The 14,019-nt window shown below is 44.0% G+C and overlaps 1 protein-coding gene across 4 annotated transcripts in view; it reads left to right on the forward strand.

Moving 5' to 3' along the window:
* The first annotated feature begins 6,330 nt into the window (after positions 1–6,330).
* FNIP2 (folliculin interacting protein 2) overlaps positions 6,331–14,019 on the forward strand; it is a 136,174-nt gene continuing 128,485 nt past the window's right edge. For all 4 annotated transcript variants that reach the window (XR_008556347.1, XM_028152376.2, XM_008144451.3 and 1 more), the window contains exon 1: positions 6,331–6,656. Coding sequence is in view for 3 of the 4 variants with exons in the window: in XM_028152376.2 (XP_028008177.2) it covers positions 6,544–6,656 (113 nt within the window). In the remaining variant the exon portion in view is untranslated. The remainder of the gene's footprint in view (positions 6,657–14,019) is intronic.

The raw sequence follows: 14,019 nt of genomic DNA on the forward strand, positions 1-14,019 counted from the left end.
ATTGCTATGGTGAGATTATGGAGTAAATTGAGTTCTATTGATATATCAGAAAATCAATACATAGTAGATTAACCCTTGTACCATCAGAATCCATTAGATTCAATTGTATTCTTTTCTGAGAGGTTATAACTATTTAAAAGGATAGATAGTTCATGACTTTTATTCTCTTAGACTTTTATTTTTTGCAAAGAACAAAGAGTAAATATATTTTTTAAAACATGTAATAAATCATTCTAGTTTGCAATTACCACAGGGACGTATTGGACTCTTTCATAACTTATGAGATCTTAGTGATAGTTTCTCTAGCTATCTAAAACATTTTTCTGTCTTATCATTCTAGGAATTATTTCAACATTATTCAAGAATCATTCTAAACTATGCTAGAAAGTCAAAAATAATAAGAAAATAGAAAAATTCAGAATCACCTAGAAGGTTGATTCAATACTAAAATAAATAACCACAATTACATCATCCTTCTATTATAATATGTTGCCCAAAGTTCTGCATCATCTTTTAAAAGGTATAAAAAAATCTGGAGCTATTATTTTTGTGGGTTTTTTATTAAAGCTTTTATTAATTATTAATGAGAATTCAGAATTCATTTTCTTCCCATAATGGTAAAGAAAAAATTAATAGAGGAAAACTCTTTAAAAGTATTAGAAAAATCAGAAGATAAATGCAAAAAGACAGACAAAAGCACTCTAGATATTAATGATAACAGTGAAATTAAAGTGAAATTGTAGGTGATGAGTCTTTAGATGGTGATATTCTAGATAAACTTTCTCAAACTTAAGAATCAATGATTTAACAATATATATCAAAAAACAAAAGTGAAACATGGCATTCTTATCCAGTTAGCCATTCAACAGGAATGACTTCATTATTCAATATTTTGAAACAAAAACCTGATCTATCCTAAAAAGATATGTATTTTGTCATCTTTTAGTATGTTTTGCATCAAGTATATTTGCTATAGTTTGTAAGTCAACAAATGCTAAAGGCAATGTATAAACAAAGGTGACTTGAAGTAAATGCATGTGGTGGAGATGAAAAAATTCACTGAACTGCTAATTATCCCCCCACAGATATAATTGACCTATAACACTGTGTAAGTTTAAAGTGTACAATGTGTTTGAATTGCTAATTATAACTGGTATTTATAAATCTAAAAATGAAAATATTTTTCAGTTAAGTACAGAAGATGGCTACCCTCTCTTTAACAAAATACAAGCCATCAAAGTTTCAGAAGTATTGCCTTTTGTTGATTCAAGTGTAAGAAAAAAGCAAAAATACTAATAAGCTAGAACCATTAGAGATGTATTTGAGTCAGTATTTACAAGATAATTATGTTCCTTGTTTATATATGCTAATTGGTCAATAGTTATATTCAAAGGACATGACCTATTAGTGTAAGTTTCCTTCAAATGTAGAAAAAAATAGAATAAAAAATTGAGTTTGCTATGTTTAAATTCTTATTAAATTTATTTAGAAACTAGTGACCCAGTGCATGAAATTCGTGCACATTAAAAGGGGGTTAATTAGAGGAAATAATTTAATATTGCTATTTGCCCTTTCTCTATAATAGAAGTGTCAGAGATGAAAGAAAATTAGTAAAATGTATATGAAAACCTTCCTTCTGTCAGAGTCTGGGGCTCACCACGGGACCCAGAGTCAAGTCCCTGCCCACCCACATGCACCTCAAAATCGCGTGAGACCCAGACCCGGCCGCCCCCACCCCCACCCCCCCGCCCCCCAATTGGGCTAGATCCAGACCCAGCCAGTCCTACCCTTGTCAAGCCCTGCCAGGCAGGGGGCGTAGCCTCAGGTCCCCTGGCCCGGCGCCAGGACGGGGATGTGTGGCCTGAGGTCCCCCAGCCCAGACCGGGGCGGGGAGGGGGGATACCTTGAGGTCCTCTGTCAAGCACTGCCAGGTGGAGGACACGGCCTGAGATCCCCTGTCAAGCACCACTGGGTGGCGGGCATGGCCTGAGGACCCTGTCAAGCCCCGCCAGGCGGGGGGTGCAGCCTCAGGTCCCCCGGCCCAGCACCAAGAAGGGAGTGCAGCCTCAGGTTCCCCGTCAAGCCCTGCTGGGTGGGGGCGCGGCCTGAGTTCCCCCAACCCAGCACTGGGGGTGCACCTTGAGGTCCCCCGTCAAGCCCCTCTGGGTCGGGGGCACGGCCTGAGGTCCCCTGTCAAGCCCAGCCAGGCAGGGGGCTCAGCCTCAGGTCCCCTGGCCGGGTGCCGGGGTGGGGGCTGCGGCCTGAGGTCCCCTAGCCCAGTGGTCAGCAAACTCATTAGTCAACAGAGCCAACGATTGAAATTTCTTTTGAGAGCCAAAAACCGACTTCTTCGCATAGGCCGGGTGGGGGGCATGGCCTGAGGTCCCCCGGCTTGGTGGTGGGCAGGGGGAGCAGCCTGAGGTCCCCTAGCCCAGCACCAGGAGGGAAAGCGCACCTTGAGCTCCCCTGTCAAGCCCTGCCAGGTGGGGGGCGCAGCCTGAGATCCCCTGTCAAGCCCCAATGGGGTGGGGGAGGGCGTAGCCTCAGGTCCCTGCTGATTGCTCGTTAAGGCTCCTTATGGGAACTTGGTCTCAGCCATCTTTGTGACAGTGATGGTCAATTAGCATATTCCCTCTTTATTAGATAGGATTCTTTTTCACTATTTCTTTAGTCTTTGCTTCTTGTAAATGATTTGAAAAATGAGACAGCATAGAGGGACCTGGAGAGTATCATGCTAAGTGAAATAAGTCAGCCAAGAGAAAGACAATTATCACATGATCGCACTCATATGTAGAATCTAAGTAACAAAATAAACTGATGAACAGAGTGGACCCAGAGACATGGAAGCATGGAATAGAGTGCAGAATCTTAGAGGGAAGGAGGAGGAGGTTGGGTGGATAGGAGGTAATCAACCAAAGATCTTGTATGCATATATGCATAACCCATGGACACAACAATAGGGTACTGAAGGCCTGGGCAGGGGGAGGGGGGGGCAGTGGGAAGGACTGGAGGGGTTCAATGGGGGGGGGGGAAAGGGGGACATATGTAATACTTTAAACAATAAAGAATTATTATTTTTTTAAGTATGAAAAAATAGCCCTGGCCGGTGTGGCTCAGTTGGTTGGGTGTTATACTGTGCACTGAGAGGTCATTGGTTCGATTCCTGTTCAGGACACATGCCAGGTTGCAGGCTCCATCCTTAGTTGGGGGCATAGAATGCAGCAGATTGGTGCTTCTCTCTCTCTCTCTCCCTCTCCTTTCCTCTGTCTCTAAAGATCAATAAAAATCTTTTTAATAAGTATATGAAAAAATAGAGCAGGTCCATTGGTGATGACTGTTTTCCCTGGTGTGTAAGGTTAAACATAGGACTTACTTATCTCACAAAAGCCATCGAGGAGAGAAATCAGGATCCTTTCTTGTAGACTGCTTTTGACTTTCAATAATATAAATATCTCAAATGGGGAAAGGTCAGTTTAGGGCAGAGGGATCGTGGCTCAATAATGTTATCAAGGACACAGCTTGCTTCCACCTCTCTGTTATCTGCAATCTTGGTTTCATGCTCAGGCTAGTAGCAAGAGTGTTAGCATTACATGTAAACATCCAAAGGAAGGAAAAAAAAAAAAAAAGCACATTTCTCTTTAAGAGTGAGACAGCTTTTCCCAGAATCACCCCTTCCACCCCTTCTCCTCCAGCTCCTTTCCCTCTAGCCTTCTTGGCTAGAATTGCCCCACATGCTCATTCCTGAACTAATACCTTGCGAAAGGAATAGGATTACACTTAGATAATTCAGACTAGAGGTTGCAGATAATGTCAGTTTATCCTAAGGCACGTTGACCTGGGGGAGGTATGGACACCTGCACAAAACTGGGATTCTGTTAGGTAGAAGGGGCTAACAGATATTAGGTAGGCTACAGTGGCCCACAGCAGCTCCATACAGGAGCAGCCAGCTGATATATTTTCTAAGATGTATGCGTGGGATGAAGTGAATGAAATGTATGTCATTGGGAGATGAGCACAAGATGAGTGCTGCAGACTGGGACTACGATAAGTCTCAGGAATGAAGCAGTGACCAATAGATGACAGGCAAAAAAAACAAACAAAAAAACAACCACCAAGGAATGAAATGATGCAACTGGAGTGGGAGAGCTGTCTAGAGCTGGCTCCCAGAACCTTGCTGGTTAGGATTTTTCTGCACATTTAGAACCCAGAACGAGAGCTGTGGGGAGAGCCAAGATAAAGAAGAATGTGGCATTGAGAGGAAGCAGAGGGAGACAAGGGAAAGAGAGGAACCATTCGAGTTCCTTTTTTTCTCCCCTAACAGAAGTCTATCCTTAATAATTTCAAATGCACACTCTCCCTTTCTAGTTGCCCAACCAGGATCAAAATTGAGGATGATGGCTGGGGTAGGCTGTTTTTGTTATTGTCTCTGGCTGATCCTGCACACTTGGACCAAGCTGGAACTGAAACAGTGCTTGGAGGGGAGGAACAAGGGACACCATGTCAAAATCCTCTTCAGTATGCAGTTGCAAAAGCTTGATAGGCATATCAAGGGAATGCGGATTTCAGTTTGGAGAATAAAGAACATTTTTATATATCCCAAGGATGGGGTAAGGGAGAGTAGTGTGTTGTTGGGACATATGACCTGGGACCTTGTCTTAATAAAGTCACATCAGATTCGGCCAGTGATGGGCAACCTTTTGAGCTTGGTGTGTCAAACTTCGCCAAAAAACTGAGCATGACTCGGGTAGTGTGTCACTTTGAGGAAAAAACGTTATTTCGCAAATGTTTCATCCTCAGGAGCAGCAAATGTTTCATCCTCGGCATGCGGCCGCCTTAGCGGCCGCGTGTCATCAAAAATGACTACGTATGTCAGTGCTGACACGCGTGTCATAGGTTCGCCATCACTGGATTAGGCCAATACTTGCTTTACAGGATACTGACTAATACTGGCAGTCCTATGAAGTAGATGCTCCCAGTAAATAGAAAGACCAAAGTTGCAAATCAGAGTTCTGTGTACACTTCTTTGTGTAAAAGGATGATTGCTCACCAGTATGAGTACTTAATCCACCATTTTAAGAGTACAATTCAGAAGGAAAAAATGAGTTTTAATTTCCATCATTTTTCCCTTACCTTTGTGAAATTTCAGCACCTCATCATTCACAGTTTCCTACCAATGCCAAAACCCCACACCATGAAAATTGATAATGCAAATTAAAATAAGCCAAGAAGTTATTTTTTATTACTTGTATTTATGGGAACACTTTTGTTTCTTTGCGTCTCCACGTTTCTTTGCGTCTGAACAAGTGAGAATCCAGGTGAGAAACTGTTCACTGCTGGTGAAGAAGGAGCCAGCCGAGGCAGGGGCACCGTCTTACTAACTTGATCGCCATCCTCAGAAGAGCGGGGAGCTAACATTATGAGGCATCGAGGCATCGATTGAGGAGCTGCTCTGCGTTGGGCCAAGTCTTTCACCAGCACGGGCCGAAGTTCTCACGGAGAGTGGGTGGAACTGGGAATTAAAGGGAACTCAAAGATGATTCAAACACAACACCTCCTTTCCCCCCCCAAACCAAATCGTATCTGTCGCTGATATCAGATCATTATGCTCCTTGATGGTTAGGGGAAAAAACATTCCTTTGTTATAAAATAGTATCCGTTTCTAAATCTATGGTAGTGAATTCCATGTGTTCACTTTCACACGCAACTTTTTATATAACTGAGGTATGGTAGCCCAAGATGCCAAACAAAGCAAATGACTCAAATAAAAAGTTTTTTAAAAAAATTAAAACCAAAGACATCTAATCTGGGTTTGGTAGAAACACGCCAACCCACACCTCGGGGGTTGTGGGATTCAAACGGAAACAGCAAACGTCGTGCATCCCACCCCGTCCTCCAGCGCGCGCGGTCTGCACGGGGGCCCTGGCACCTGTGCACAGCGACAACTCCGGTTCAGCCGCTTTGTCTCCGAAGAACGAGGATCCGCCCAGCGGCTCCCTCGCTGTTTGGAAACAACGAAGCCGCCTCGGGAAGCCCGGCGGCCCCTGGAGCGGCGCCCCCGGAGCAGCCCACCCGGCGGCGCGGCGCCCGCCCCCGCCCGTCGGGCCCTTTAAGCGCCGCGCGCGCGCGCGCCGCCGCCGCCGCCCCCGCCCCCGCCCCCCTCGCGCCGCGAGCACGGGGCCGCTCGAGCCGGCCGCGCCTCCCGCCGGGGTTACGTGAGCCCGGGGCGGGCCACCGTCAGGCCAATGGCCGCCGCCGGGGTGGCCGAGCTCCTCCCGCGCCGCCGCCGCCGCCGCCGCCGCCGCCGCCGCGGTGGAATTGCGGGCTCCTCCCGCAGGAGATAACTGTCAGCGTGCGAGGCGGTGGCGGCAGCGGGCCGGCTCCGTCCTATGACCGGCCGCCGGCGGCCCCGGCCCCACGCAGAGTTCCTCCGCCGCGGCGGCCCCGCGCTCCCGCCGCCGCGATGGCCCCGCCGCCGCGGCCGCCGCCCCCGGCTGCGCGCTGAGCCGCCGGCCCCCGGAGCGCCCCGGCCGGAGCCGCAGCATCATGGCCCCGACGCTGCTCCAGAAGCTCTTCAACAAAAAGGGCAGCGGCGGCGGCGGCGGCTCGGCGGCGGCGTCTGCCCAGGGCAGGGCTCCCAAGGAAGGACCCGCCTTCAGGTGAGGGGGCGCCGAGGGCGAGGCTGGCACGGGACCGACTTGGCGGCGGTGCCCGCGGGGGTGGGAGGAGAAGTCGATGGGCCGCCCGGGACGTCGCAGCCCACCGCCGGCGCGGGGTCCCGGGCTGGTCGTCGTGGATGCGCGTCGGATCCGAGTGTGGCCCCGAAACCTTGGTGACCGCGAGGGTCCCCCCCCTTCCCGGTCTCTCTCCCTCCCCGTCTCTCTCTCTCTCGCTCTCCCCACCACTCCGGGTCCCTTCCTCCTTCCAGAGTTGTTCCTTGGCGTTCCCGGGCGTGCACGGGCTTGGCCGGGGAGGTGGGGGGTTGGCCGGGAATTGGGGTGAACCCCTTCCGCGCAGAGCCGCCTGGGCCACTCTGCGGGCGCTGCGAAGCGGCGAGCTGTCATTTCGAGGGCAGCTCCGGACCCATTGTGTACGTGACCGTGTTTCGAAGTTGTGGAGGAGCAACAGTCACGAGAAAGGCAGCTTCCTTCTTTGCTGGCTGTACCTGACCGGCTCGCAGGCGGGTGGGTAAAAAGTGTGTCATTTCCACACCATCGGGGAGGCGGGTGCCGCCTGATGCGTGGAAACGGGGAGTGGAAATGCTTTTCGCAAACGGCTGAGATCTCAGTTTGACAAAGCTGGTGCGGATAGTTCACACGTGCGACCGCGGAGAGCACACACCTGTGCGTAATAATAGCTCGCATTTATGGAGCATAAAAAGATCTGAAGTGCTTTCTGTCGATTTCGCATTTATTTCTCCGACTGCCCCGTGAGGTCGGTGCTCTTACAATTCCCATTTTACAGAAGAGAAAACTTCAAGTCACGGAGAACTTGAAACAGTTTGCCCAAGATCCGCAGCTGTACTTGGCAGAGCCTGCATTTTGACCACAGAATCCAGTCTTTTAAAATCTTTTTTGCTCTTCTGCTTTCAAGGGCTAACTTTTAAAAGATGCCTTAAAATGCACTCTTAGGTTGGGAAGTTCATTTGCTTACTTTCAACAGTGTTGTTTTTTTTTTTTCCCCCTTCCCCAGCAAAATCTTTCTTATGGAGCATCTACTTCCAACTGTAACACTCTGCTAGGGCTTTTTGCCCAAAATGTCTTGCAAAAGCAGTTTATTATTAAACAAGTCTAGTCCCACTGTAGTAAACCTTTTAAAAGTTTCAAGTGTATGAGTAAATTTTATTATTAAGTTTTGTATTCTAGATTTTGCTTTTCTGGAATTCCATTCCTTTAAAACACACACAGCCCCTCACTGCATTTATATGAACATTAAATACCAATAGTTTGTATTTGTGGGGTGGGTATGGGTATGTGCTGTTGTTTGGAAGGTAAATTGTGAGGACTTTATAAACTGCCTTAGTTAAAGTCTCATATTTCCTTTAGGCTAACTGAATCCTTACAATTTGAGTAGGGAATTCTATTCCTTTCATTGCCTTGAGTACTAGTGATGCTGTGTTCCTTCTCAGAATGGTAGAATTACTTCAGACTCAAGGTGTGTAATTTCTTCTCTTCCCTTTTAGTAACCCAGACTCAATCAAGGGAACAAAGCCTGCAGAGAAAAGGGCATGTGTGTTACAGGTGTTTTTACTCTGGCAGCCATTTGTCAAAGGCATTTGAAGCCATTTCAATGCTAGTGGAGGTAGTTGAGTGACACTTTGCTCTCTTCCCCGTTGCCCACCATCATTTCCTCCATCCACAAGTTTAAGTGTATTTTGAACAAAAAAATTATGGCTGTATTTAGGGAAATACAACACATTAGGGTAATTGATTCCCACTTGATGGGAACACTGTCAGTGTGGTGTTCTGACTTTCCATTGGTAGTTCTGATGAAGAACACAAAGTTGTACCAAGGACTGTGTCTGTGGTTTTGTTTTAAATTGACCTCGTTAGGATTTTCTACAAGTTTTTATGGTAAAGGTCTTTGGGAGAATAGGTGATCTCTCACTGAACCTCTCACTTGATGACGGCCCTTTATCTAGGGCAGTGGTTCTCAACCTTTCTAATGCTGCGACCCTTTAATACAGTTCCTGATGTTGTGGTGACCCCCAACCATAAAATTATTTTCGTTGCTACTTCATAACTGTAATTTTGCTACTGTTATGAATCGTAATGTAAATATCCGTGTTTTCCGATGGTCTTAGGCGACCCACAGGTTGAGAACCGCTGCTATAGAGCCTAAGACCATCGGAAAACACAGATATTTACATTACAATTCATAACAGTAGCAAAATTACAGTTATGAAGTAGCAACGAAAATAATTTTATGGTTGGGGGTCACCACAACATGAGGAACTGTATTAAAGGGTCGCAGCAGTAGAAAGGTTGAGAATCACTGATCTGGGGGTCATGTGAAACAGCAGCCGCCAATAAAGACCCAGGAAATGAGGACAAATCACCAGCGCACCCAAGCAAGTCTTTCCTCCTGCTTTTTACCTGGCTTAACTCTGAGATGCTGTGCAGTGCTCCTGGGAAAAGCCTCCTGGAGAATTTCCCCTGCAAAATAATGACCTTGTGCTTCATCTTATCCAGATTTATCCAAATAGGAGCTAGCATGTGCTTTTTGGAGACGGGAATGCCTCATACAGCATATTAGCTGCCCTTGGAAGCCCACTTTGTAGTTGAAAAGATTTCAAGAAACTAAGATAAAATTGTTAGCCCAGGCCAGTGTGGCTCAGTTGGTTGAGCATTGTCCCATGCACTGAGAGGTCGCCAGTTCAATTCCCGGTCAGGGCACATGTATCTCCAGTAGGGGGCGTGCAGGAGGCAGCCAATAGATGGTTCTCTCTCTCAAATCAATAAAAACATAATTAAAAATAGAAAATATTTAGGTTAAAAATCTAGTATTCTTAATATGAATTTGAATTTATATTCTTCAGTGCATTTAAATACATATTGTAATTTGTAGATCTTGAGAGTGAAAGGTCCCCTAAAGATTCAGGTAGACTTTCTGGGCAGTTTTATAGCATTTACTAGAGGCCTGGTGCAAGACATTCGTGTACTAGGGGAGGGTCCCTCAGCCCGGCCTGTGCCCTCGCGCAGTCCGGGACCCCTTGGCCCTGCTGCGGAGGCGGGAGAGGCTCCCGCCACCACTGTTGCTCACCAGCCGTGAGCAGGCTTCTGGCTGAGCTGTGCTCTAGGAGCGCACTGACCACCATGGGGCAGCTCCTGTTTTGAGCTTCTGCCCCCTGGTGGTCAGTGCACATCATAGCGACTGGTTGTTCCGCCTTTCGGTCGATTTGCATAGTAGCCTTTTATTATATAGGATTGCTATATATTTTTGAGAAAGACCTAAGTAAAAAGAAGGTTTGCCCACACAAACACATCTTTTTGTTTTAGAGTTTGTGGAAGCCTATTATATATTTTTCTTTCTGTGATGGACTTGGACTAGTTATTTTAAACTTTTCTCCACGTCTCTAAAGTTTTGCCTTTTATCAAGTTTTTCCCCCGGATGCTACTCTGTTCACTCTTGGGCACTTCCTAGTCATTTCCCTGGGTTTCTTACTGTTCTCTCATTCCTCTAGTTTTCCCATACTGTAGTTGATTAGAAAGGAACTTGTTGTTCAATATAAGCAGCTTATATCAAAGGTCATTTTCAGATCTTCATGTTTTCTGGCATTCCATTTAAAGAGAATCGTCACAGTCAAGATTCCTTCCTTAAGTGTATATCTTTTCAGATCTTGCCAAAAAGCCTTTTTCATAGCTTTGAGGAAAGGGGTTCCTAGGAAAACAAAAGGAATCAAAGAGATTGAATTTACATGTTTGGGAGAAATAGTTAGGAACAATATATGATTAAGGTATTTGTGAAGTGTAAGCCCTATTTAAAGTTATAAAACTGCATTGTGGTCTTGAAATTTGAGAAAATTCTCTATTTGCTGGTCTTCAGAATGCTTTCACTTTTAATTAAGTGATACATAAATATATTTTTGAATAACCCTTTTTTCCAGAAGGATAAATTAGAACAAAAAAAGATTATTTGTCTAGTGGCTCAAATCAGAGGTAGCATTGGGTTCTTAGTTACTTTGGATTTAAGGTCAACATGTTTAGGGAATTTTTAAAAGCCAAGATATGCTCAGTGACATGCACATCTGGTTCAAGATTGAAGTTTGATCTTAAAGGTTTTTTTTTAAAATGTCTCTGGTCAATCAGTGGACTAGTTTCCACCTAAAATGTATATGCAGCTGGGAGGTGAAAAAGATCATGGGTTAGCAAATGTTTTATTTTGGACCAGTTGAATGAAGTGAGTAAGCATATATATCATGTGGATATGAGGAGTAAATAAAAGCATTTCAGCTGCTTAGTAGCTAGTTGTGTAAATGCTAGAAAGAGTAGACTCCACTCCTCCCCTCTAGTCCTGAATGGCCTAGTTAGTGCTAAATCACAGTCTGTTAGAACAACTTTAAGTAATCTGTTACCAGGCTAGTATAAATATAATTGAATCCACTTGTCATCATTATAGAATAGCATCTGAGGCTCATGTGCTTGTGGTTTTGTGCTCCACCTGTACAAGTCAGGGTAGGACACCCTTGGTCCTGCCTACTGGAATTTGCTGTCTAAAGGACAACAGCTTATATACCAGGATGAGTATGCAGCTAGTAACACTTGGAAACTATAACAAGAAGATAATTCAAACACTGAGAAAGACTACATCTCTACATTAAATACAGCATTAAGAGCTCACCACAGTCATGCTTTGTATGGCTGAGGGCAGGACCATGACCCCACAGAGGGATGTTACACAGAATTGCTTCCTCTCTCCCCCTCCCATTGCAGCTCCCAGGATACAAGCATTTCTAATGGTATTTTTCTGAGGTAGGGTAGAGAATATTCTGGAAAAAAAACACAGTTTAGTCCACTACACTCATATTTTTAATGCCTATAACAAAACATGTGACACATAAATAGTTTTGATTTCTTGTTATTGGAGAATTGCGTGGATTGCCTTTCTCTGTTGCTAATGGGAGTGGGGTTCTTCAGGTACATTTCCGGAGGAGAATGAGATGAAATACAGTGATATTCCCTCTACTTTCTAAAAGCCTTCCTGGCCCTAGCCGGTGCTCAGTGGTTAGAGTGTTGACCTATGGACTGAAGGGTTGCAGGTGCAGGGTGCATACCCAAGTTGCAGGCTCCTTCCCTGACTCCCGTGGAGGGGTGTGCGGGAGGCAACCAATCGATGTGTCTCTCTCATATCGATGTTTCTCTGTCTCTCCCTCTTCCTTTCACTCTCTAAAAACTAATAGAAAAAATATCTTTGGGTGAGGATTAAAAAAATAAAAGTCTTCCTGTGTGTTTTCTTGCCTGCTGTTGTGGATTTATTGGCACACTCCTTACATTCTTGTTTTGAAACTTGCCATACATTGTGGGGGGTTATCAGAGATTTTTGGGGAGGTAAGAAAGGAACTGACTGTTCCATCTAATGCAGTGGGTTCTGTTAAAAGCACCTGGGAGGCAGATTAAGGAGACCATTGATTTAGTACAGCTTCATGCATATGTGAAACCCAACAAGTCTCTTCATTTCTCTGGTCCTTGTTTGTAAAATGACAGCATCAGTGCTGTGTAATAAATAGCGTTGTGGTGAGGAGGTAACCATGAGTTTGGAAGCCTTTTGAACAGAATACAATGCAATACCAAATGGTTTAAGTATTACCAGGAGCCTTTTAAGTCATGGAGTTCAGTATTACTCATATTGAAGCTTTACTAAAATTGAATCATTTTTCAGAATGATTCAATCTAAAGGACAACAGATCATATATTCATTATATATATGAATTCCTTTTTATTTTTCTTTAGATGGGAGACTTGAGATAGAACACAGACATGTTTCTATTTACTTACTTTTATTTACCTTGATATTGTCAGAGATAAAACAGACCCGAGTTTTCAGAGGAGTGTTAAGGACACTCAGCAGGCAGTAACTCCACCTTAATCTGTCTCCCAGGTGCTTTTAACAGAACCCACTGCATTAGATGGAACAGTCAGTTCCTTTCTTACCTCCCCATTGTATTCTGGAGGTGACTGGGAGTTCAGAAATATTTTAAAGACTTTGGTGCATTAGTTTTTCAGAATTATTTGCAAGTTCTTTTAAAAAAATCACGAATAAAATCTGATTTAGCCAAAGGGGGAAATTTGTTAAACAGAATGATATAGCCACAATGGATGATATTCTGCAGCAGCCAAATCATTATTTATATGTATATATACTGTATACACACACACACACATATATATACATGCACATATACACAGGTTTATTTGTGTATATATGCATACATGGAAATGTGTTATCAATAGAAAAAGTAAAAAATAAGATAAAGTTATATGAACAATATTTTAAAATACGAGTGTATAGTTTGATTATGCATATATGGACGAGGGTTAGGAACACTTTACATCAGCATATTAACAGTGATTGCCAAGGGGTGGGTGAAAATTTTATTTTACTCTTTTGTGGGGAGTTTTGGTTGATTTTTTTGGATTTTTCTCTAATAAATTTACATTACTTTTGTGATTTAAATTATTTGAAATGTTAAATAGTTGTTGGGGTATTTTACACTATGAAAAAGTGAGAATAAAGTATGGAAAAATTTGATTTGGATAAAAACTCATAGAATTTTTCCTCTTTGTTAAAATAACTAGTAGTTCCTGTTATTAAAAGTAATATGCTGTGAATTTTAATGTACTTAAAACCTAAGTTCATTGTGAACCATAGGAAGCCAATTTAATTGGTGATGCTGATAATTGTAGGCATTATACATGTGCAAATTTTCACTAGTCAGGCTGGGTCACTGCTTCCCAAGCCTTAGAGTCCAGGGTGGCCTTTACTCATGGAAACTATAACAAGAAGATAATTCAAACACTGAGAAAGACTACATCTCTACATTAAATACAGCATTAAGAGCTCACCACAGTCATGCTTTGTATGGCTGAGGGCAGGACCATGATCAAGAGAGATCTAATTAACATTTATTTGAAATATGTTTATAAAAAAGTGACACAGCTTTTTAGATTTGGGGAAAACTTGGGTAAGTTAAGGGGCTTGGCTTGGATATATTTAAAGTTAAAACATACACTATAATTTTAAGTTCTGAATTGATCATCTTACACATTGTTATTTGATTTAGTGGGTGGTCTTGAGAGATGGTCTGGGCATGTGGTCTTTTAATACAAGTATGGATCTGGCTCAGTCGGAGTAGCTTCAACCTATGAACCAGGCGGTCATGGTTTGATTCCTGGCCAGGGCACATGCCCAGGTTACAGGCAGGATCCCCAGTAGGGGATGTGCAGAAGGCAGCCAGTCAATGATTCTATCTCTCTTCCTCTCCTTCCCTCTCTGAAATCAATCTATCTATCTATCTATCTATCT

This window comes from Eptesicus fuscus, chromosome 6, assembly GCF_027574615.1.
Source record: "Eptesicus fuscus isolate TK198812 chromosome 6, DD_ASM_mEF_20220401, whole genome shotgun sequence".
Taxonomy (NCBI): domain Eukaryota; kingdom Metazoa; phylum Chordata; class Mammalia; order Chiroptera; family Vespertilionidae; genus Eptesicus; species Eptesicus fuscus.